General features: G+C 46.7%; 2 protein-coding genes across 2 annotated transcripts in view; one reads left to right on the top strand and one right to left on the bottom strand.

Moving 5' to 3' along the window:
* The first annotated feature begins 251 nt into the window (after window positions 1-251).
* Window positions 252-3,378, top strand: Snapc5 (small nuclear RNA activating complex polypeptide 5). Its single transcript, XM_021172983.3, has 3 exons — window positions 252-377; window positions 1,485-1,574; window positions 2,856-3,378. Exons 1-3 carry the CDS (start codon window positions 288-290, stop codon window positions 2,970-2,972), a joined length of 297 nt encoding a protein of 98 aa, XP_021028642.1. The 5' UTR covers window positions 252-287; the 3' UTR covers window positions 2,973-3,378.
* A 2,869-nt stretch (window positions 3,379-6,247) lies between these two features.
* Map2k1 (mitogen-activated protein kinase kinase 1) overlaps window positions 6,248-24,217 on the bottom strand; it is a 62,928-nt gene continuing 44,958 nt past the window's right edge. The window contains exons 6-11 of the mRNA XM_021171980.3: window positions 14,701-14,825; window positions 11,698-11,899; window positions 11,511-11,575; window positions 8,163-8,224; window positions 7,773-7,818; window positions 6,248-7,278 (exon numbers count right to left, since the gene is read on the bottom strand). Coding sequence (XP_021027639.1) covers window positions 7,165-7,278; window positions 7,773-7,818; window positions 8,163-8,224; window positions 11,511-11,575; window positions 11,698-11,899; window positions 14,701-14,825 — 614 coding nt within the window. The 3' untranslated portion in view covers window positions 6,248-7,164. The remainder of the gene's footprint in view (window positions 7,279-7,772; window positions 7,819-8,162; window positions 8,225-11,510; window positions 11,576-11,697; window positions 11,900-14,700; window positions 14,826-24,217) is intronic.

The following is a 24,217-nucleotide window of genomic DNA, read 5'->3' on the forward strand; positions in this document are numbered from 1 at the left end:
TAGCCTTTGCAGAGATTAAAGTCACTTGGGAAAGTAGGTGACTGGGTGCTGAAATAAATGCTGTCCTAAAGCCTGTGGGGCCAATTTACCCAGTTTTATTGTGAGGGATTACCGAGGGACTGAAGAGTCTCCACGCTCTTTGGGATTCCACTTTCAGATCCTGGGAGCTAAGCCAGAAAACAGCTATGAGAAGGTAAGCACGCAGCTCAGCGCTGGTCTCCGGAGTCGGAAGTGACGTCATCACAGCGCGCCCAGTAGAAGGCGGTGCCCTAAGGAAGTGGAAGGGGATGTTGAGTAGACTGCAGGAGCTCCGCAAGGAGGAGGAAACCCTGCTGCGTCTAAAGGCGGCTCTGCACGACCAACTGAACCGCCTCAAGGTGAGCGTACAGCTTTCCAGCTCTAGCCCCTTGGGAACCTCGGCGAGCGCGGCGGTACAGCTCCAGGCCACTAGGTGTTGAGCAGGTTTAGCTCCTGAGCCCGCATCCACCCCGACCCAGCACGCCTCAGCTGCGGGTTACTGTTGTTTATATGCACTAGAGGGGGCTTTAGTGTTGTCATGCTAGTACTGAATCTCAGACCTGCTTGAGGCGCGAATAAGGTCTGGGAAAGAAACTTGTCCTCTTGAGTTCCCAGTAACCCTTCTGGGAACAGAGAATGACTCGGATGCAGATTTAGGTGTGCTTTGATCACGTCCGAGACATAGGGGTAATTTGGTCCCTGTGAAATGATCATGGTAATCCCTGGTCAGCACTCATGGGCAAGATCTTTAAATGTAAGTGACAAGAGGATTAGAGGAGCCCTTTATAAACTGAACTTGTATACTTGTGGTATAAAAATGATGTGCAGCTTTTCTCAGGGCATTTATGAACTGCCCACACTTATTGCAACAGAACCTCTTACAAGCACCTAATGATCATGTGTTGAAGATGACCGCCCAAACACAGTTACCCTGGTGCACCAGGAAACACGTGCATTTTTTAGCCTTCTGCCTTTACTTTCTCATTAATGAGTAGACAAACTCAATCTTAGGACATCCATCTGTGTCTGTGGAACCAGCTGTCTCCTGGGGTGAGGGAGGGCAGAAGTGGTCTCGCCTGTGTAACCCACGCATGCTTTGAACCTAGTGTGTAGCTCAGGTTAGTTTTAAACTTATGATCCCCTTGCCCCCTACATTTCTAACCTTAGTGTAGTGGCACCTGCCTTTAATCCCAGCACTTCGGAGGCAGGGGCAGGTAGATATCTGTAAATTCAAGGCCAGCTTGGTCTACTGAGTTACAGGACACCCAGTGTTACAAAGTAAGACCTCTTCGTGGGGAAAGAAAGGGGTGGGAGGTAAAGCCCCCCTGCCCTTCTAGAGCAGTTCAGGGATCATAAGCAGTTTGTTCTCATGATGTCAACCTATATGGCATCTAGTGGAATTCACTCACTATAGTAATCCAGCAGAATACTCAGTGAAATAAATGTCTTTGACTTTTCTTTCCTAGGTTGAAGAATTAGCCCTTCAATCCATGATAAATTCTCGAGGAAGGACTGAGACACTGTCTTCTCAGCCTGCACCTGAACAGTTATGTGATGTAAGTTTAGTCAAGTACAGACTTCCAGATTAAAGTGTAGAGTCCCATTGTGCCCGAGCTCTTTGGGCAGGCAAATGCTATATGGCACATTATTACCAAGTCCAAAGGACTTTGGGAAGTACCATTCATATATTTGGGGGCCTGGGTGAATTTATTGTACACTGAACTTAGGACTTCATACAAGGTAAGCAAGTACGCTACCATTGAGCTGCATCTCCGGCCCCTCATAATTTGTAGTTCAGTAATTAGCTAATCTATATTAATCATCCAGAAATAGCTTATCTTTTATACTTTGTCAAGTTTAGGCAGCCTCTACTCTTCTAGTGTACACCAGTATGCCTCGCCTACCCAGGTCTCAGATTACTCCATCCTTTCCAGCTACTCAAAGGAACCCCAACAAGCTAGCAGTGGTTGTTGTGGTAGAGGTGGTGGGGCTTGTGTTGAAGCAGTGTCTTTTGTACCCAGGCTAGCCCCCGTATGTTCTTCTTTCCTCCTGGGATTACAGGCATGTGCGCTCGTATCCTGTTTAGAAACTCTGCTCTCTTTAGGACTATGTCATGGTCGCTGCTCTGTGAGTGTGGGTTCAAGTACAAAGCTAAGAATGAGGTGCAGGTATTACCCTACTCACGATTACCAACTGCCTTCAACAAAGCCAATACATTGTTCCTGAATATACCGTGCTTTGAGAATTCTTTATAAGCTTGGTAGCCTACACAGTTACTTTATTGATGATTTCTAAAAGATCATGGTAGGTAAGTTAACATCGTAGTAAACATGAAGGACTTATTCTCATCACTTTCCAGGAATGGGAGAAATGAGAAACAGGAAAGTCATAAAAAGATGAACCTAAAATTGAACTATAAAGATATTTTTATAGGTGTGTGTGAATGCATGTTAGTCTCCATTGAACATCAGACACCCTGGAGTTGGGGCTTGTAGCTATCCAGCATGGGTGTTAGGACTCAAACTTGGATCTTTTTGGAAAAGAAACAAGTACTCTTTGTTTTTGTTTTGTTTTTCGAGACAGGGTTTCTCTGTGTAGCCCTGGCTGTCCTAAAACTCACTTTGTAGACCAGGCTGGCCTCAAACTCAGAAATCCGCCTGCCTCTGCCTCCCAAGTGCTGGGATTAGAGGTGTATACCACCATCACCTTGCAGGCTACAAGTACTTTAACTGCTAATCATCTCTCCAACTCCATAAATGAGATTTGATTTTTAAAAGCATTTGCTGTTTTGAGGCTTGGCTCCTTTGCAATAATCCTAATGCTGTTATTTTACACAGATGTCCCTACATGTAGACAATGAAGTGACAATAAATCAGACTACACTGAAGCTGAGTACAAGGAGCCCTATGGAAGAAGAGGAGGAGGAAGAGGAGGAGGAAGAATCTGATTCGTAAAGGGGGATCAAGGGCAGGGTAGTTATACAAACCAAGTCTCGGGTGCTTCATCTCTTCAAAGTCATCTTGCAGGGCCTATGTGAAAGATAGACTTATGAATGGAAGAGGCTCAGCCCACAAAGTATCTACATTCAAATATGAAGACCTGAGTTTGGAGCCCCAGAATATGTATAAAAACATAGAGTGTCACATGCCTGTAACCCCAGCACTGGGGATAGGAAGAACAACAGATCCCAGAAGCACACTGGCCAGCCCGTCTAGCCAAACCAATGAATTCTGATTCATTCAGAAACCTGTCTGAAGAGAACAGTTATAATGGCATAGAGGCCCAGCACATCTCAATCCCAGCACACAAGAAAAGGGATTAAATAGCAAGCTGCAAAAATAAAAAAATTTTTTGTTTTGATTTTTTTTTTCTGCTGCAATATATAAATCAGTTCAATTTTACTACCAGAGGAATGGGGGAAAGTAGATAACATCTGATCATTATGTAAAAGATCATAGTAAGACACAGAGTTTTAGCCACCTTTGGCATTTACATGCCTGCAGTCCCAGGCTTTGGGATGCTCTAGCAAGAGAGATTGCCATCTGCTGAGAAGCCAGCCTGGACGAGAATGAAAACAAAACACAATGTAAGGTCTTACCATGGCGTAACCACTAGAGAATAAGGCTAAGTGAGATCAGTTAGTCACTCTATTCCATCTCTCCTCTGAAAAAGACAAACACTCTACAAATTTCAGTCATTACCAGGGGCAGTCACATGGGATGTGATGGGAGGCAGAAACAGAATGTCAGGTGTGATGGTCCACACAGCAAGTTCCAGGACAGCCAGGACTACTTAGAACCTGTCTCAAAAAATTTATACAGAAAAAAAAGAGAACTGCCAGCAACCTCTGGCCATCAGCACACACAGCTCAACACACCAAATACATCATATACACCCCGATGCTGACACACAACACAGTATATACACTATTCTAAAGAAACCAAGGAATATCGATGAAATGGCCTTATTTTGTGTGCACATGTATGTATGTGTGGACATGTGTACCACTCTGTGCACATGGAAGTCAGGGGAAGTTGGTTCCTCTTTCACCATGGGAGTTACAAAGATTGTACTTAGGTTGTCGGGCTTGGCAACAAGTCCAGAGAATCATGTCACCTGCGCATGACTGCTGCTGGTGTTTTAAGGATATACTCTGCGCTGGGCAGTGGTGGCGCACGCCTTTAATCCCAGCACTTGGAAGGCAGAGGCAGGCGGATTTCTGAGTTCAAGGCCAGCCTGGTCTACAGAGTGAGTTCCAGGACAACCAGGGCTACACAGAGAAACCCTGCTCCAAAAACAAAAAAAAAGGGATATACTCTGCTTGTGTGGGAGCATGTGTAAGTACGTGTGCATAAATCTTAAGCTCTCAAAGCTAGAGTTATAAATGTTTCTGGGGTACCCAGTTTCTAGTGTGCTGGTATCCAAACTGTTCCACATAATAGCACAACAGTACTCCCACCCCCAAGACAGGTTTCTCTGTGTAGCCTTGGCTGTCCTGGAACTTACTATGTAGACCAGGCTGGCCTTGAACTCAGAAATCTCTCTGCCTCTGCCTCCCAAGTACTGGGATTAAAGGTGTGCGCCACCACTGCCCAGCAACAGTACTTACAAATAATATTCATAGGCTCTGCATCTTCTTTTTCTTACTTTACAGCCACCTCAAAGCATGACAAGGCCATCACTGAGAATACCTCTCTTCTGGAAGGTGTCGCTAAGTTGTAATAGTGAAACCATTTCCTAGCAGAGTACAGCAGACTGACCAGACCAACATGAAGGCTCTCACACCAACATGGACCTCTTGAGAGCATGGCTTGAAGTGCAGGCAGGCCCTACTGCTGCATGAACTGAGGAATGTTCTGTGAGAAATAGTTACAACTTTGCTCAGGCAGGTTCCCAACACCACTGTGCTAGCTCTATGTCACCATGACAAAGTCATCTGAAAGGAGGAATCCTCAACTGAGAAGCTGCCTCTTTAAGATTGGGTTTTAGGCAAGCCTGTAGGGCATTTCTTATTGAGGTAGGAAGGTAGACCTGGGTGCTATACTTAAACCAGTAAGCAGCATTCCTCCATTGCCTTCTGCATCAGCTTCTGGGTTCACTGAGTTTGAATAATGCCTGCCTTGGTTTACTTCAGTAAACTGTGATTCGGGATATGTAAGCCAAGTTATCCCTTTCCTCCCACAGTTGCTTTGGCCAGGGTGTTTTCTCACAGCAATAGAAACCCTAAGATGCCCACCTACAGTTGTTCTCTTGTGTAGAGACCACTCATTCACAGGTCCTGGGAAGGTGGTAGGAATCACTGTTAAAGTCTCGCATGAGAAGAGTTGGTTGTCTTTTGAGACAAGGTCTCTCCACACACTCTGAGCTGTCCTAGAATTCACTATACAGATAAGGCCAGCCTCAAACTCAGATCCACCCAATCCTGCCTCCCAAGTACTGGATTAAAGTCAAGTATGCTCTTACTAATGGCATTTTTGGCTAGTTTTTATGTCAACCGAAGCTAGAGTAATTTCAGAAGAAGCCTAAATTAGGAAACTGCCTATATCAGATTGGCCTGTGGGCCAACGTGTACATTTTCTTAAACGACGGTTGACATGGGAGGCGGCTTACTGTGAGCAGTGTCGCCCCTGGGTAGTATAAGAAAGGGTCTGCAAACAGGGCTCCTCCATGGCCTCCTGCTTCAGTTTCTGTCTCTAGGTTCCTGCTGTTCCGTGGATGGTAGACAAGCCGTAAGCTGAAATAAGCCCCTTCTTCTCTGCTTTTGGTCAGAGTGTTCATATCGGCAACAGAAACCCTCATAAGACAGTATAGTATTTATGTCTTCTAGCTGTGTTCCTGTTTTTACAGTCTCTGGCTAAATCATTCTTAGGATTTTCATTGCTGTGAAGAGACACCATGACCATAGCAACTCTTAGAAAACATTTAATTGGGGCTGGCTTAGTTTAAGAGGTTTAGTCCATTATCATGGTGGGAAGCACGACATCATGCAGGCAGACACAGCGCTGAAGGAGCCAGGAGTTCTACATCTTGACCCAGAGGCTGTGTTCTACACTGGGCATAGCCTAGGCCTCAAAGCTCACCCCCACCGTGGCACATTTCCTCCAACAAGTACCACTCCCTATGGGCCAAGCATTCAAACACATGAGTCTATGGGGGTCATACCTAGTTAAACCACTATAATCATTTCATTTCTTGTAGTCTAGAGAAATGAAAGGTGTGCCACAAAAGCAGAAATCACTTGTCCTTTTTATTTTAACTTGATAGTATTTTTATTAGAATAAGAGATTAGATTTGATAAACATCTTGATTAAAGTGGTTAAAAGGGTTTTCATACAATTTGTAGGCACTATACACGTTGTTTACAATAGCATTGGTACTTAGACTGGAAGAAAGATAGAACTCTTGATACATTGATGCTTTAATCCACTTGTGACATTCAAAATAACCACCAATTTAGAAACACTAATTCAAACTTAGAGACACACACCACTAAGTATCCCACACTGTATATTTAAAAATAAATATAGAAATACAACCAGAAGTCTAAAAATCACCACAGTAGACAGACTGAAGCCCAGCTATCATGGCAGTGATGGGCTCTGCTTAGATTTTTTTGATGGGAATTGCTGAGTTCTATACCAAAAGCAAAAAATAAAAATACCATGACGTACACGTTCTGATGCTCATTTCAGTAGCAGCAAAGCATGCTTTCCATGCATGCACTGCCTGTGAAGGGTCTCACAAGGCTCCCTCTCAGACTGAGAGGTCACCAGCAAGAGTGAAGTACCAAGGTCCGAGAATCCTGACAATACAGGCAGTCAGCTAGTGAGTCACGATGAACAGCAGTGCAAACATCAGTAACAACGACCACCCAGGTCACTAGGGTTTCACTGTAGTTCAGCCTGGCATGTGTTTGATGAACAGACAAATAGCCCCAAGCACAAAGCCAATCCACTTAGGGGAGTAACCATAGTGATAAAGACAATGATATTAAAAATGACACAAGTACAATTTGGCACATGCTGTGTTCTTCATCCTTTGTCACAGATGAGATGCACGTCTGAACATAGACAAGCATGGGAGAGGCCTGAAAGCAACATGGCATGCCACTGGGCAGAGAATTCCTCTTTGATGCTTCCTAAAGGCTCAGATGCTGGCAGCGTGGGTTGGTGTGCTGGGCTGGTTAAGCCCAATGGTGGAGCAGAGCCAGCCTGCGAAGTCTACCTCCTCGGCGTCAGATCTTTTGATGAAAGCATGTACCTGCGCAGGAAACAAGGAAAGGGAATTCTGTTAAAAATGACCAGGAAGGAAAAGCGAGGTGGCCTGGGGACCGAGCAGAAGATGCCTCTAGTGCCCACCCTTGAGCAGCAAGTAGGCCAGCTGCAGCCCAGAGACCCTCTCTGCAAACAGAGAAGCTGTGAAGCCCTGGGCAACTTGATAGAAGGTACACTACACTCAAGGCTACACAGGGCATGGCCTTGACTGGACATTACAGTATCACGTGTGTGTCACTGCCATCAAACTAGAACCAGTTGGAAAGTAACTCAAGATACTGGATATGTGAGGTGAACTAGTCAGAAGTAGGGCTGCGGGGAAGCCCCTCCCTGACCGCATCCCAGGTGCCCCTGTAGACCACAGGAGGACAGAGGAGTTTGATCCCTGGCACTGTGAAACCCCAAACCTGACTGAAGTATAAGGAGTGGGAATGAGCAGAAAAATGGCTCAGATGAACAAGCAGGCTCTGTGAGACTCACCATGAGCTGCTTCAGATCTGCTCTCTCTGCAGGGTTCTTTATTAAGCTGAAAAGAAGATAAATAATGTTAGGAGTGCTACTTCCCAGTCATTGCTTATGTTTGACTGTCTGCCTCTTTTGAAGGCTGAGGGCCAGTGCCTGCGATCACCCCCCATTATAGGCACACCATCATTACGCCAAACATGCAAAAGTCTTGCTGAGTTAAATCAAGGTCAGAAAGCAACAGGGTGGTCCCTGAAATCCAGGGGAGAGTCGCACCCAGAATCTGATAGTCACGAGTCCCAGCATCACAAGGGGTATGAGGTATGGCAGCAGCCAAGGTTAATCGAGAGGGGATAGGGTAAGGGCAGGGGGAGGGGAGTGGAGACTTAGAACATGGTACAAACTTACCATTTATTCACAAAATCCTGAAACTCCAGACTGAATACTCCACTGGGCAGTTTTGGAGGAGGCTGCAAACATGTCAACAGGTGAGAAACTCTTGATCCCTGCTCCATCACCTCCCCATCACACCCACCTTGCCTCTGGACTCTGCTGCCCTCATCAGTTCCAGGAAAGTGGCTTGGGAACGCTAACTCCTCCTGTCTCACCTTATTGGGAGTACTTCAAGTATTCTACCACTCTGACAGAACAAACCTATTCCCCTCAGCCTGTTCACTCTCCTATAGAAGGCTGTGTTTTAGCTCTGGACCCTGAGTGTACTCAGGTGTACAGGAAGTGTAGTGTAAGAGTGCTGGCTGGCCTGGAAGTCCCACTAACAGTTACCAACAGCAGAAGCTACAGGGATGCCCAAACCAGGAGGTACCACTCGGGCCTCACAGTACTCCCAGCCACAACCCCCCTTTCTGAACTCTGGAGACTCAGAGGTTAATAAAACATTAACTGACAGAGGCTGAGTGTGGATGAACACTCCCACATGCAACACAAGGATCCTGAGAGTACCTCCAGGAAACCTGTTAGTTTATATGACCTATGCCAGTACCTAAGATGTCGCTGCTCTAATGAAATACCAGCTCAAGCATTCCAGAGGCAGAGATAGATAGATCTCTGAATTGGGTGGTGCCTGCTTCTAGTCCAAGCACTTGGGGAAGCTGAGGCATTTGAGATTACTCTAGGCTACAAAATGAGACCCTATCTAAAACAAATGGAACAAGCACTGGTACTGCAGGAATGGCTCAGTTCAATGGTAGAGCTTCCATAGTATGCATGAGGCAAGGTTTGATTCCCAGCACCAATGAAAAAACAAAATACAAGCCCCTTACTAAAAAGCCCAGCAAGCCCTCCCTCTCACCCTGAAGTCTGAGTTTGAGGTCAGCTGCAACCCAGATTGTAGAACAGTGGCCCAATTCTGTCGGACAAGCCCCACCCTTCGAACTGTCCCAGCTGCTGAGGTGTGTGGAATATTCAAGAGGAAACAGCTGGCTTCCAGAAGTCTGTTCCTCCTAAGCAGGAGGGGACAGGCAAGAAAGGACTGGGTGCTAGTAAAGGCTCTTGGTATCAGGGAACGGAAAGAGGCAGGTGAAAGAAAGCACTGGGGAAAAGATGTGGGCTCCTGCCCATCCAGGAGCTTCAGTTTCCTTACCTATGTAAAGAGGGCAGAGACAGTTTCCCCACCTCAGCTGGCTTTAAGAACAGAGTGAGAACAGACTGTGAGCACATGTGGGCAAAGCAGTGTGCAGAGCTGCACAGGAGGAGGTCCACCAGGCAGCCTCTCAGGGACCTTCCTCCCAGAGCCATATAGGTTTCAGCAGGCAGAGGACAGGCCCACCCTGCACTGATGAACCCAAGCCTGCACTGCTCTGCCTTGTCCCTTTCTGCTGCTTCCCACAGTGCTCTGCACACAGCAGAGAAGCAAACAGCCCCATGATGGGCAGAAAAGCACTCACTGATTTATAACCTCTGTGGTAACCAGGATATTCCCTGTTAGGTCCATGACAAACAACAGGCCCACATGTGCTTTAAGGGTCTGTTTTCAGAGGAGGATACAAAGATGTTTAAATGTTTTGAATCGAGGATGGGTGATGACCTGATATGAGCCCAGTCCGCGGCACAGTGCTGCCTCTGAAACATGTCAGCACTCACCCCTTCTCAAAACTGCTCCTGCTGCTGGGCAGCGTGCTGGCCCAGTGGGCTCCTTCTTACGTCCCTGTACTGCCCAACCTACACTTAATTCTTACCCTTCCTTAGTGTAAACTTACTTATACATAATTTCACAAGTGGTCTGGTTCTTCATAGTAAAATCATCCAAGAGTTTGAAATTTTTAATCACCTACAAAAAGATCCCCTACCCCCACTTACTCTGAAACAGTCTCTATTCTACAGTGCAGGCTAGCCTAGAATTCATGGAATTCCCCCTTGGCCTTCCAGGTGTTGGGATTATAGGAAGTAATCCAAAAGTAATTTGCTGTTTTCACAGAATTGATAATGGATATTCCTCATCTCTTTTTCTTTTTTTGTTTTTTCCGAGACAGGGTTTCTCTGTGTAGCACTGGCTGTCCTGGAACTCACTCTGTAGATCAGGCTGGCCTCAAACTCAGAAATTCGCCTGTCTCTGCCTCCCAAGTGCTGGGATTAAAGGCGTGCGCCACGACGCCTGGCTTCTTCATCTCTTTCTATAGTCACAACTGTTTAACAGCACATAAAATAATAATCCAAGTGTGTATGTTGCAGTTCTCCGCCCACCACTCCTAGCTATCATGGGGACTAGGGGCTCCTGCTCTTCCATCTCCGGTCCATCCCACTTATTCTGCCTCGCACCTCCTGTGCTCAGATGTCTGTACATGCATTAGACGGCCAAGTAGATGGAGACAGGCAGACATCAGTGGTAAATGGGAGGCTCCTCGTCTTGGGAAAGGAAGAAGGGACTCTGAGCTGACAATTCCAAGAGCAAAGCTCAGGCACCCTGATGGTCACACCATATGAACAACTCAACCGGAGTTTCCCCTCCCACCTCCCCTTCTGAGACAGGAATCTTATTATGTAGTACAGGCCTACCTCAGGCTTGGAACTCTCTAGTCTCTCTCTAAGTATTGGGATTACAGATGCACACCAACACATAATAACTAGTGGGTTGTTTTTCCCCTAAGCCGTTTTTCCTTTTTCTTGTTCTTTTTCCCCCATTTTATTTTGTGTATAGGTTTTTTGCCCAAATGTTGGTCTATGCATCACATTCATGCAGTGCCCACGGAGGAGGGTGTCAGGTTCCTTGGACCTGGAGTTACAGATGGTTGTGAACTGTCGTGTGAGTCCTGGGAATTGAACCCAGGTTCTCTGCAAGAGTAGCCACTATGCTGAACCACTAATCTATCTCGACAGCCCATAACTACTTTTTTGTTTTTGTTTTGTTTTTTTTCAAGACAGAGTGTCTCTGTGTAACATGTCTGTCCTGGAACTCACTCTGTAGATCAGGCTGGCCTTGAACTCAGAGATCCATCTGCCTCTGCCTCCCAAGTGCTGGGATTAAAAGTGCATGCCACCCCCACCTTCTTCTTGCTTTCTTTTACTTTTTTTTTAAATCATTTATATGAATACTGTAGCTTTCTTTAGACACACCAGAAAAGGGTATCAGATCTCAGAATAGATGGTTATAAGCCACTATGTGGTTGCTGGGAATTGAACACAAGACCTCTGGTAGAGCAGTCAGTGCTCTTAACTGCTGAGCACTCTAGCAGCAGTTAACTCTCCAGCCCTCTACTTACTTTCTTACACAGAAGGTCAAGGAAACCTGGCAGCACTTACCTCATTGACAATGTAATCCAACAACTCAAAAATTGCCATGGGAGGTCGGCTATCCATTCCATATGCTGCAGATTTATAAAGAAGAAAAAGAAAATACTTCATAGATACAGACAAGAGGCTACTTGTCACTATGAGTCAAAAGGTAGACTCACCCACCACCACCCCCGGGCCCCCAGTCCTCACTCACAGCTGAGAGGCCTCCCAGGGGTCCTTGGCCTGGGTGGTGTTTCGGCTGCATCTCCTTCCACATGGCATCCAAACAGTAGCTCCAGCTCCTTGGCATCAGGAGGAGGAATGGGGTATCTCCCAACTGCCATCTCCACCAGAGAGAGCCCCATGCTCCAGATGTCTGACTGCACAGAGTAGTGAGTCCCCTGGAGTCTCTCAGGCTATGGGGGAGATGGATGGTTAGTTCTTGCTCTAGGCAGGCTCTCAGGGCAGCTTCGGTGCTTTTACCTTCTGGTATCCCCTACTCTGGCACCTCACAGTTAAGAGTTCCTCTGGGGGCTGGTGAGATGGCTCAGCAGTTAAGAGCTCTGACTGCTTTTCCAAAGGTCCTGAGTTCAAATCCCAGCAACTACATGGTGGCTCACAACCATCCGTAATGAGATCTGACACCCTCTTCTGGTGTGTCTGAAGACAACTACAGTGTACTTACATATAATAAATAAATCTTTAAAAAAAAAAAAAAAAAAACAGTTCCTCTGGCCTCCATTCATTACAGCTCTGACCTCTCCTCGCTGCTCCATTTTCCCTGGACCCTGCCTAAGCTGGCAACATCCGCAGAGTCAGGTTCTGGCCGCTTGTGGTTGCTGCTCTGCCCAGTCTGGTCCCTGACCTTCACATATCAGTAGCCTGTCTCAGACACACGTGAGAGGCTTATCATGAGTTCCCCTCTCTGAGACTTATGCACTGTGGGGATCTTGAATCTCAGGTTCCCTGTATATATAAAATAGGGATTTTTTTTTAAAGATTTATTTATTTATTATATGTAAGTACATTGTAGCTGTCTTCAGACACTCCAGAAGAGGGCATCAGATTTCCTTACGGATGGTTGTGAGCCACCATGTGGATGCTGGGATTTGAACTCAGGACCTTCAGAAGAGCAGTCAGTGCTCTTAACCACTGAGCCATCTCGCCAGCCCCTAAAATGGGGATTGTTTTGTTTTGTTTTGTTTTTCGAGACAGGGTTTCTCTGTATAGCCCTGGCTGTCCTGGAACTCACTTTGTAGACCAGGCTGGCCTCGAACTCAGAAATTTGCCTGCCTCTGCCTCCCAAGTGCTGGGATTAAAGGCGTGCGCCACCAACGCCTGGCAGGGATTTTTATATACAGAAATTACCACTGCTAACTTGTAACAGTGATGACAACAAAATTTCCACTCTACTTTCTAGTGTCACAGCAGGAACCAAGTGAGATGAAAACGTTCAGATGTGGTAGAACTCTACACAGACAAAGGTGACAAGCAGCAGAGAGGAAACAGCACAGTGTCTGCACACTGAGCATTAGTTTGTCACGGACCCTACAAAAACCTTCAGTGATCATAGTGCATTTATTTAGACACCTAACTAGCTGCTCCCATGAAAATTTTCCACCAACTCTAATATGGACTACTTTAAAACTGACCGGGCTGGTGAGATGGCTCAGTGGGTAAGAGCACCCGACTGCTCTTCCAAAGGTCCAGAGTTCAAATCCCAGCAACCACATGGTGGCTCACAACCATCCGCAACGAGATCTGGCGCCCTCTTCTGGAGTGTCTGAAGACAGCTACAGTGTACTTACATATAATAAATCTTAAAAAAAAAAAAAAAAAAAACTGACCATATATAACCAACAAAAACACAGCCAATAAATCATGGATCAGTAAGTTCCAAGGCCTAATGAACTTGAGAATTGGCAATTGTGTGGCCCCAGGTGCAAGCTCTTCAGCCTCCCCATCTACAGAAGAAGAGATCAGCAAAGAGCAGAACTCCGCTGTAGCCAGTGGACCTGGGGGGAGGGGGAATATGTGTGCATTAGAACTTCCCTATAGATACTAAAGAGGGGGTGTGGGGTAAGGGTATCGTGATACTGACAGTAGCTTGAGTCACAGTGGAGGAGGAGAGCAGCAGGGAGCAATGGGGAGTTGGCTATAACCCCTACATAAGCAGTAGGGGCTGCTGGCTTCCTAGCTCTAGCTGTTCTCACCTCTTACATAGGAACCTTTATCTCTACTGATGATATAGCTGTAGGGATGGACTGAGACCCCCCCCCCTAAGGCTATGACAACTCTTTGACTGTGCATGAAACTCTGGGTCTTAGGCCTATCTTACCATCTGGAGCTGCACTTTTCCCTTGGTTGTATAAAAACTACCTTACTCTCATCCTCCTGTGCACTGCCTCTGAAGCACTCCCCACAGATTTCCATCTTTCCCTGCTACACTTAGAAATGGACTATCCAAAGACCCTCTCATTCAGTCAACCCCACATCAGCCACTCACCAGCATTCCTAACCCTTAATGTGTCAGACCCTGCCAGATCCTAGGAAAGACACCTGGGCTGAAGCTTGTGGTACAAGAAGGGGAAAAACTCCATGATAATATGACCATGGGCAATAGGACAGCTGCATGCAGTAATCAGGTGACACTGGGAGCCAGGAGAGTTGGGCTCTGGGGAGAAGACTACCAAGATAGGATGTTGGCTGAGCTAGAGTGGACTCTAAGCAGGAGCTGGATGTCTGGCAGGGAAATGACCCAGAGACATTCAGTAAATAGGGAGGACAGAAGCAGAGTGGAGGAAAGGGTTTCAAACATATCCTCTACGCAGGGCCACTAGAGGATAACAGGACCAGCAGTAAGCCAGGTGGGGTGTGGTCATGTCCAAGTCTCTTGGGTTTGAGGGTCTGACAATCACGTAAGATGTCAGATACATTCTCAAGTCTCTTCAGAAAAGGAAGTCAAAGTCAGACTCTGGAGCTAGGACAGCACAATCTCTTGAGGTTGTCTCAATGCCTGAGACATTATATGTGAACATTTGTGAAAGGAAGACACTTACTCTCCCCCAGAGGCCCACTGTGATTCACCCCTCACGTCTCAATCCCTATCCATCACCATACAGTGCAAACTTATGGCTCCAAGGTCTATAATATGTGGCTGCTGATGAGAAGAATGAAGCCTGCAGAAACACTGGGAAAAGGGAACTTTAGTTCATACCGACATGTAGGACCTCGTGCCCACGAAGGAGTTGGCCATAGAGTCAATTAGCTGCCCGCTGACCCCAAAATCACAGAGTTTGATCTCCCCACGTGAGTTCACTAGAATGTTGGATGGCTTGACATCTGTGAAGAGAAAACAAGAAATGAGAGACTTAATGCAGGATGGTTGGGGAGGGGGAGGATCAGTGCTCTCTAGACCACACCACATGCCCCAATCCAGGCAATCCTTGACTTGCAAACTCCAAAGACAGTAGATAATAGATGTCTATTCTCTGAGAACTCAGACCTGGCCATATGACTCATCAGGAGTCAGCTATCATCACCAGTCAAAATGTCAAAGTCTGGAGCAGGGCACATTGGCTCTTGGGAGGCAAAAGCAGACAGACCTTTGAATTCAAGGTTAGCCTGGTCCACAGAGTTAGTTCCCAGGGTTACACAGAGAAACCTTGTCTCAACAGACCAAAAGAAACAGGAAGAGGAAAATTCAAAGGCTATTACTTCAGGTACCCGTACTAGCAAGACACAGTGTGACTACTACTAAGATTAAAAAGGAATGTAAGGCTGTATGGTCCTGCCTGCTCAGCTTCCAGTACTGGGATCACAGGTTCATGCCACCAAACCCAGCTAAATTATTTATTCTTTTTAAAAGTTTTTTTTTTTTGAGACAGTTTTCAAAACTGCTTTATAGTCCTAACTGTCCTGGAACTGTGCAGATCAGGATGGCCTCAAACTCAGAGATTCATCTGCTTCTACTTCCTGAGTGCTGGGATTAAAGGCGTGCACTAGCACTGCCTGGCTTACTTGTTTCTTCTTAAATAGATTCTAAAAATCTTCCCAAATTGGGGGCAGAGAGGAGACAGCCTTATAATATTCCAGGTAGCCCTTCCCCTGGCTAGCCTGTACCGTCCTCATCATCAGTTCACACCAGCTCTAGCAAGGCAAGAAGAGCTCTCAGAGTCTGTTTTACCTTGCTAAACCCTGAGCCAACACAAACCATGGAATGAGCATATCTACACTCAGCACCATGGTGTGACCTTTCCAAGACCCAGCCCTCACTATCAGTCTAGCATCTCTATGGAGCCAGAAACCTCTCTACAACTAACTCCACCTCCCACAGAGACTCTCAGAGGTTATTCAGGCACCGGGAGAAATCTTAAATGTATCAGGTTCCTCCCCCACTTCCAATACAGAGCTATGTATGGGTCAAGGGTTTATTCACGGTCACAGGGCAAAAACTGCCCTCCGTCTAACATCCTATGACCACATTCCTAAGCAGTCCGAAAGACTACTGGCTACTGAGTACCTGCCTCAAATAGGTGCCCCGCAGAAAGGGCAGGGGCATGCTGCCAAATTCCCAGAAGCATCCAGCATACATACTACTGGTGTTAGGAGATAATTCAACCAATGAGAGACTGTAACACTCACAGCCATTACTAATGCAAGGTGTGAGGGCACACCTGCACGGTCTTCTATTGAAGCACTACTTTAACACTAGGTAGGTGGCAGGGGCCAGCTGTTCTTTCTCTAACAACAGCTTACAGAGTGCAGAACAGACCTCAGGTCACATGTTTGGGATATGGGAGCAACTTAGGAAGAGCCAAGGGAGTGATGTGCCTGTAGGGCTGACAGAGGCAGCGCATGGAAGGCCCTCTAACATAAGCCTTCTCCCCAATGTTTCTCATGGCATTTCAGGTATGACCTGAAGCAAGAGAGGAGCACTGTGGGAGCCCTTCCACCTATGCTACATGTACTTTTTGGAAAGTCCTGGTTCCTCTGAGCAGGGTGGCTCACATCACAGAGTGAGCCCTTGTCTGCATATATACTACACACACACCATCCCAGAGGAAGCTGCCCTGACCCTCTCAGCCCAGAGCATCCCCTCCATGATAGCCGCATTCTTTGGCACTGCTGCTTTCTCTCCCTCCAGGCCGCAGCAGCTGCTCTCTGAGGCTGAGTTGCCTCTAGCTGGGTTTTGCATCTGATTTCTATTCACATGGCAAGCAGGCATCTGCACTTGAGCTTACATAACCCTGCTCTCCCTTATGTGGTTCTGAACTCCAGCTTCAGCCTCCTAGACCCACCCATCTGCAGGGATTACTGGGGCTGGAGAAAATGAGAGGCTTTACCCTTCAGGCCTTGAGAGCCAGATATACTGCATGAAGTCCCTCCTGGTGATCAGGAGACCTAGCGCAGTAGAGAATGCTGCTAGAGTGTCAGGCAGAAAATGTGCCTCACCCTACCCCCACCTAGTTAGCCCAGATAACTCTTTCTGGCAGTAGAAAGTGTGAGGTGTCAAATAAGGCTAGAATGAATTCATTTCCTAATCTCAAAGGGCACTGTGGAATAGCTTCCCAAAGCTGCTCCCCACTCTTCCTCTCCCCATATTTTCCCCCTCTACCTTCTACACATGACAGCTAGAACTCCTCCAGAATAGCCCCTATACAGACTGCTATGGCTCCCGTTTGCCTTGAAACACAGTCCAAACAAAGCCCCTTTTGCTGGCTCTGCAAACTTCCCAATGTTTCTTATCTCCCTCTCTCCCTGAGCTAATCCAGGTTGGCCTGAATCTAATTGCCCAGTGTGTTAAGTCCTGCCTCCTCTCTTCTCTTTTGCTGTTCCCTGCATCCGAAATGTCTTCTTGTCTACCTGCCCTCCCTTGTCTACTTTTGGTGTCTAGAACCTGAGTCCCCTTCCCAACTTGGGAGATTTACCTGAGCTTCTTCCCACACTGTCCCAGCAGAAGCCTCAAAGGGCACAGGAGAAGCCCAGCACTTCTCAACAGCTTATCTAAGCCTCTAGTTCTCCCCCAACCTTTCAGGTCCAGGTGTTGGTAAGCCAAGCAGTGTTCTGTGTGAAGTAACCACTGGGCTCCCAAGCTGCTAGGAAGCCCATAGCATACTGAATGGTACTCCCTTTCCTGCCCCATTGGGCCAATTCTCTTTAGCAATGGGGAAAATCTTCTTCTTTTTTTTTTTTTTTTGGTTTTTCGAGACAGGGTTTCTCTGTATAGCCCTGGCTGTCCTGGAACTCACTCTGTAGACCAGGCTGGCCTCAAACTCAGAAATCCGCCTGCCTCTGCCTCCCGAGTGCTGGGATTAAAGGCGTGTGTGACCATGCCCGGCTGGGGAATAGCTTCTTTAAAAAAAAAAAAAAAAAGAAAGAAAGAAAAAGCAGATCAAAGAGTAAGGGCAGAGGGTTCATCAGTTCAGAGAAAGAGTGCTTATCTAGCACCAAAAAGGAAAACAAACCAAACAACAACAAAAGTTATATGTAAAACTAACTGGATAAAATATTCTTTTTTTTTTTTTTTTGACACCAAAATAACCACGGTTCAAAGCACATAATGGCAAGTTTAACTTCTAAACATTTCCTACCTGCTAAAACAAGGATCTACAAATGCCTTGGGAGCCACTTGTTTATGCTACATAGAATTCTTGCACTATGCAATGATCAGAAGGGCACAGTCACTGTCTACAAGGCTGCGATTGCCAGAGGGATAGTGTACACAGGGATGACCACAATAGCACAGACAGAGCTGCTATCTCCCACCTGTTGGCAGCTGCTTAGCTGGCAAGGCTGGCAGGTGTTTGAAAGAGGCAGTGAAGCCCTCCGCCTTCCAGGGGATTCCTTTGTTCTATGTCTCCTTTATTTTTTTTCTTGGGGGGTGGGGCACATTTAGCTGCACTCCCTAAGATGTAACTTTATGAGCCAGGCATGCAGGAAGAGAAGGGCAGGAGACAGGTGTGGGTGGGACACCCAAGAGAGTGAGAGGAGAGAATGGAAGGAAGAAGAGCCTGGAGAAGAGCATGGAGAGGGACACACAGACGGATGCCAGACAGGCTTGTTTGTGATGAAGGCTGGATCCGAAAGCGACAGGATCTTAAACAGTGAGAACTGAAATGTTTGTTTTGAAGGCAATGAGCTATTTTATTTGCTCTTGTTTACGTATTGTGAAGACATGGTCTCATGAAACCAGGCTAGTTTCAAGCGTCCTATGTAGCTGAGGACGACCTTGACCTTCTGATCCTCCTGCCTCCAAACACCTGGGAACAGGATTAAGGATGCGGGCCAGCAGTGCTGGTGATAAATCTAGGACTTCATGCATGCTAGGCAAACATTACCAACTGAGGTACATTTCCGAATCCCTAAGGAGATTTTTTTAAAATAGCAACTTTACGTTTCAAATGATCTGACCCCCTTCCCAGCATGCTTAGAAGAGCATTAAGAACCTGTCCTAAGATGGAGAAATGAAAGAAGGAGCTGACTCAAATGAGTCTACTCCTAGCCTTCATGGAGCTACCTCTGGCTACCCAGGACCTCAGAGAACTGAGCAGCAGAGATTTAAAAGAAAAAAACAAAGAACTCCAAAGCCTTCAACTAGCCATTACTTGTAAATGTAATTTTTTCCCACCTAAACTTTCCCGAGAGTGCTGATGAAAGGTTCTAGTTTCCCACCAGGTTCCACTTCCTGAGAAAGAATGGATGTAAGGAAGACAGCTGAAAACAGCTGAGGACAGCTGGGGCAGGCTAGGAGTTTGGGCAAGCCAAAGCTGAAGGCCCAGATCTTTGGAACACTCTCCCTTTGCTCCTCCCAGTAGCAGTGGGAGGGTACTGGGAACTGCGAGCAGATGAAGACCACAGCATTGTCGCTGTCATTAACAGCAGGGCAACCTAAGAGTAGTTTGGGATTTGAATTCCAGACTCCTAATGGAGGGCTCCTGCCAAACTAGAGAGTCAAGGCCCTGACTACAGCTCACACACCAGTCATGCCTTGAGCTCAGCTTGGTAAAGCCATTAGCAAGCTGTAGTTGGCTGTGGCAATGAGCCTTTCTGGGAACCAATCTGCCTTGGGACAGGCTGAAATCCTGGAAATCCAGGTGTGAGAGAGATCTACCTCCTCTGGTTACCACGTGCTACTTCCTCAGCTCCAGCCCATTCACCTCCTCCAGGCTCGCTAACTGCAAGAGGCCTTCAAGGTGTCTTCCACCTGGTTGTAGCTAAATTCAAGCAGCAGAGTCCCAGTAGGAAGCCCATCAGTCCTAAGCAGCAACTCTTTTAATCCTCTTCACCTTGAAGATCTCAAACCCACGCCCAGACAAACACATTTAAAGGATTTTCTCTCTCCTAGCCAAGACACGTTAGGTTGTACCCGCTCACCAACTCACCGCTCACCTAGCCCAACAGCAATGGGCACACAAATGATATCACTGACACATTACAGAGTCCAGGGTTCCTTTCTTACAGTACATGACATTCTGAGCAGTTGTACAGATTTTGGAGACAGAATATAAGAAAAGCCAAAGGAAGATATATAGAGGTCTGTAGCCTCCCTCAGCCTTGAAGCAGGCTGATCCAGACTTTGACCTTGCTGCCACTAAGATTACCTAGGGTAGAGCCTTCTGACCTTGATGGCTCTATTTGCTCTTCTATTTGAGAGACTCAGCTTCCTGCTGAAAGGTCCTAGAGACTCCGAAGACACACCCTGTAGATCGCCTACGGGCTGGTGCCAGGCACCAAGAAAGGGCTGGCAGGGGATGGCCTTCCCCTTATAAGCACACTCTCTTAGTAAACTCTCGGGCCTCGATCAGAGAAATATTTGTCTTGGCTTCATTATCTTTTCCCGAGGTCTAAGTCTCTTTCAACCCCAGAAATACCCAGTTCATGTAGGCCGCGGGCCGGCATACACAACAGGGGTCACAGTCAATGAGCAGAGTAGAAAAAGAGGTCAGCAAGGGAAATCCTTCGATCCCTGTTCTCTCATTTCTATGATTCTACAGCAACATCTGGCAGAGCAGGCCCACCCTGTTGACAAGGAAACTGAGGATTCATAATGAAGTTCCTTGACAAAAATAAAAAAGTAGCCTTCCCATCAAAGACACCTGTGGTGGGGCTAAGGGATGGCCCAGGCAGTGAAGTGCCTGCCATGCATAAGGACCTGTGGGTCACAGGAGTACACACTTGTAATCTCAGTGCTCTGGAGGCAGGGACAGTAGGATCCCTGAGGCTCACTAACCAGCCATGCTAGCTAAATCAGAGAACTCCAAGGTCCAGAAAGAGACCTTGTCTGAAAAAAATGAAGCAGAGACCAATTGAGGAAGACATAATGTCAACTCCTCCACACCTACAGGCACACACTCTCATATGCACATGCGCGCGCGTGTACACACACACACACACACACACACACACACACACACACACCCTCACCCTCCTTCCATATGTTTCTACTGCTGTGATAAAACACTATGACCAAAAGAAGCTCTCAGGTCACACTCCTGAAGCAGGTGCGTGGAGGAACTGCTTACTGACTTGCTCCCTGTGGTTTGCTCAGCCGCTTTCTTATACCACTCAGGATCACAGCCCGGGGTGGCTTCACCCACAGTAAACTAGGCTCTCCTACATCAATCATTAGCCAAGAAAATAAGACCTAGCCTGGTGATGGTGTTGCATGCAGGGGAGTCAGGTAGGGATCTGTGAGTTCAAGGTCAGCCTGGTCTACAGAGTGAATTCCAGGATAGGAAGAGAAACCCTGTTTTCTCATTTAATATTCCCTCTTTCCAGATGACCCTAGCTTATGTCAAGTTAACAAACAAACAACAGAGACACACACAGACACACCAAAACCCACCAACCAGGACACCTGTATTAAGTGCTATTTCTGTTACTTTAGAAGAAAAGCAGGCTTATCTCAAAGCCAATCTGCTCTCTGCTAACGGGAAAAGGACTTATTACCTTGCATACTAATCATACACTAATCATACATTGCATACAAAATGAGCTAAAAACCCATTTGACATGTTCGACCTAATTTGCTCAGTAGGAGGTGGAAAATAAGAGCCATAAGATGATAGGCCCATGGAAATTTATTTGCCTTAAATGGGGGTAGGGGTGAGAACGATGACTAGTGATGTTACTATGTGGACCCAGGCTCCAAAGTCAGGCATCATAAAAAAGTCCAGATCAGAGGTCAAGAGGCCACTTCCCAATCCTTCTTGGTTTAGAAAGGGCCAGGCCCTTAAAGAAACACTCAAGAGAGAGTGACGATTTAAGGACAGTTTTAGTCCTCGCTTACTCTCGATCCGAACAGAGAGTAACAAGTAACCATGTGCTCACACTGCCTGCAACTGCAGCTCACCTTCTGCCAATCATGCTCCTACAGCCTAGCCTTTACTGCAGCTCACCTTCTGCCACTCATGCTCTTACAGCCTAGCCTTTACTGCAGCTCACCTTCTGCCACTCATGCTCCTACAGCCTACCCTTTACTGCAGCTCACCTTCTGCCACTCATGCTCCTACAGCCTACCCTTTACTGCAGCTCACCTTCTGCCAATCATGCTCCTACAGCCTAGCCTTTACTGACAGGGTGAAGGGAAGCCCACCGTCTCAATGCAAATCCCAGCCCTTTGCATCAATTCACCCATCAATCTCTAATCTGACTTACTATATAGTCTCGCTTCTCCAAGTTGGACCAGAACCTCCGTGAGGGCAGCAACCACACAGCAGTCTAGAACCGTACATTAAATGTTTGTATTTGGGTTTTAGGGGGAGGGGGCAATAACACATGACAAAGTGTTCTTAGCCCTGACTGGGACTGGCCTGGAACTTGCAATGTAAAGTAGGCTGGTTCAAACTCACAGAGATCTGCCTGTCTCTGACTCCAAAATGCTAGGATTAATGTTCTTTTATTAAATGCCATCACCTTGGTGCTATTAGAGATTCACTGGCCAGTTTCATCTGATCCTGGGTTGTCCCAAGAAATGGAAGAGGTAAGACAGATAAATTACCTACAGTTTTGCTAGGATCACTCTAAGGGGTAGAGTTGGAAGGAACTTTCCATGAAGTTTTACCTGCAACCAGGATGCTGGGAAAAGACATGTTTGGAAGAACTCCAAAGAGTTGCTGTAGCCACCTTTGAGTGGCGGGCACTCAGGGCAGTACTGTGTGGAGCCAGTCAGCATTTACCTCCAGCAAGAAAACCAGCTGTTCCCATATAGAAGACAATCCCACAACAGATGTCTCTAATTAACATGGTTCCTAGCCTCAGGCTGAGAATGACTCTACTGTTGCTCCTCCATGGTGTCAGGTCTTATGAGCTGCCTTCCCTCTTGATTGATAGTAGTAAGACCACCTTTAGAGTAATAACCAGGTAATGAGACTTCCATATCAAACCAATTTCTTTGGGCATGAGATTCCTCTCTGACTGTTATCTCTAACAGACTGGCAATCAGGGTCCCAGGGTTGTTAGTAGGTCACTGCTCTCCATGACCAGCAGGTTCAATCACAGCTCCCCCCGCGCCAAACCCACAACTTTAATGTGACACTGATTCCAAAAGGACCAAAGTCAAGTCCTCCTGACACCACCCCTCCAGCTAGTACCTGTCCTCCACTCCTAGGGGCTTCTCAGAAAACCGATTACTTCTCTCTCTCATGTCTCCTCCTGCCCCTTCATGGTGCTCCCCCTTCTTCCCTCTCCCCCTCCTTCTCTAGTATTCTGTGTTACTAGGCTATGGCAACCCTTAACGAACTGCTCTCCACCAGGCAGTGGTGGCACATGCCTTTAATCCCAGCCATTCTTCAAGAACCCACAGAAACAAGCTGAGAGCCTTGGTGCTTACGTTCTCCAAGGCAATTCTTCCTTCTCTTAACTTGGGTCAGGAAGCTTTTTTTCCCCCATTAATTAATTTATTATATTTCCTTTACATTCAGACTGACCACAGCTTCCCTTCCCTCCTCTCCTTCCAGGCCCACTTCTCTGCCCCCTCCCCGTCCCTATCTCCCCCTCTGTCTTTCTCTTCAGAAAAGGGAAGGCCTCCTATGGCTGTCAACCCACTTCAGGGCCTCAACAGGAAGCTTTTGTAGTAAAGAACTGGAGAGTAAATATTTTAGGATGAGTCATTTCTTTCACAAGAGACTGTTTGAAAATACCAATACAGGCACAAGGCAGTCACAGAGAACACTCAAGCAAGTGAGTGTGGCTGTGTTCTAACAGGACTTTACTTACAGACATTAAGCTCATTGTTTGTTTGAGGCAGAGTCTCTTCAATAGCCCTAGGTGTTCTGAACTTGCTATATAGACTAGGCTGGCCTTGAACTCATAGAGATCTACCTGCCCCTGCCTCCCCAGGGCTACGATTAAAGGCATGTGCCACCATACCTGGCCAGGGATGTTAAAATTTGAATTGCACACAACTATCACCCGTCAGCAAGCTTTGAAAATCATCCTTAGCTTGCAGAACATAAAATCTAAAGAAAGCAGGCAGAATGTGGCCTATCAGCTATCTGCTCACTCCTGCTAAAAGACATTATTGTTTTGACCCTCTGTTAGGAATTACTGGGTTGTTTGTTTGTTTGTTTGTATGTATTTTTGACTCAAGGCTTAGTCACTTTGCCATGGAAACCCTTTTACTTCCTTTTGTCCAAATACCTGGGAATTGAGCCCAACCTTACCCATGCTAAGAACATGCTCTAGTACTGTGCTCCACCCTACATTCCATTTGTTTGCTTTCAACATCCATT

This window comes from Mus caroli, unplaced genomic scaffold (assembly GCF_978045245.1).
Source record: "Mus caroli unplaced genomic scaffold, Mus_caroli_1 scaffold_11, whole genome shotgun sequence".
In the NCBI taxonomy this organism is placed as follows: Eukaryota; Metazoa; Chordata; class Mammalia; order Rodentia; family Muridae; genus Mus; species Mus caroli.

What these genes read in the sequence shown, in the direction of transcription:
- Snapc5 (XM_021172983.3), top strand. Translation starts at nt 288, where the DNA reads ATGTTGAGTAGACTGCAGGAGCTCCGCAAGGAGGAGGAAACCCTGCTG. An exon ending in ACCAACTGAACCGCCTCAAG is followed by an intron (nt 378 to 1,484) that starts GTGAGCGTACAG and finishes TTTCTTTCCTAG; the next exon opens with GTTGAAGAATTAGCCCTTCA. An exon ending in CACCTGAACAGTTATGTGAT is followed by an intron (nt 1,575 to 2,855) that starts GTAAGTTTAGTC and finishes TATTTTACACAG; the next exon opens with ATGTCCCTACATGTAGACAA.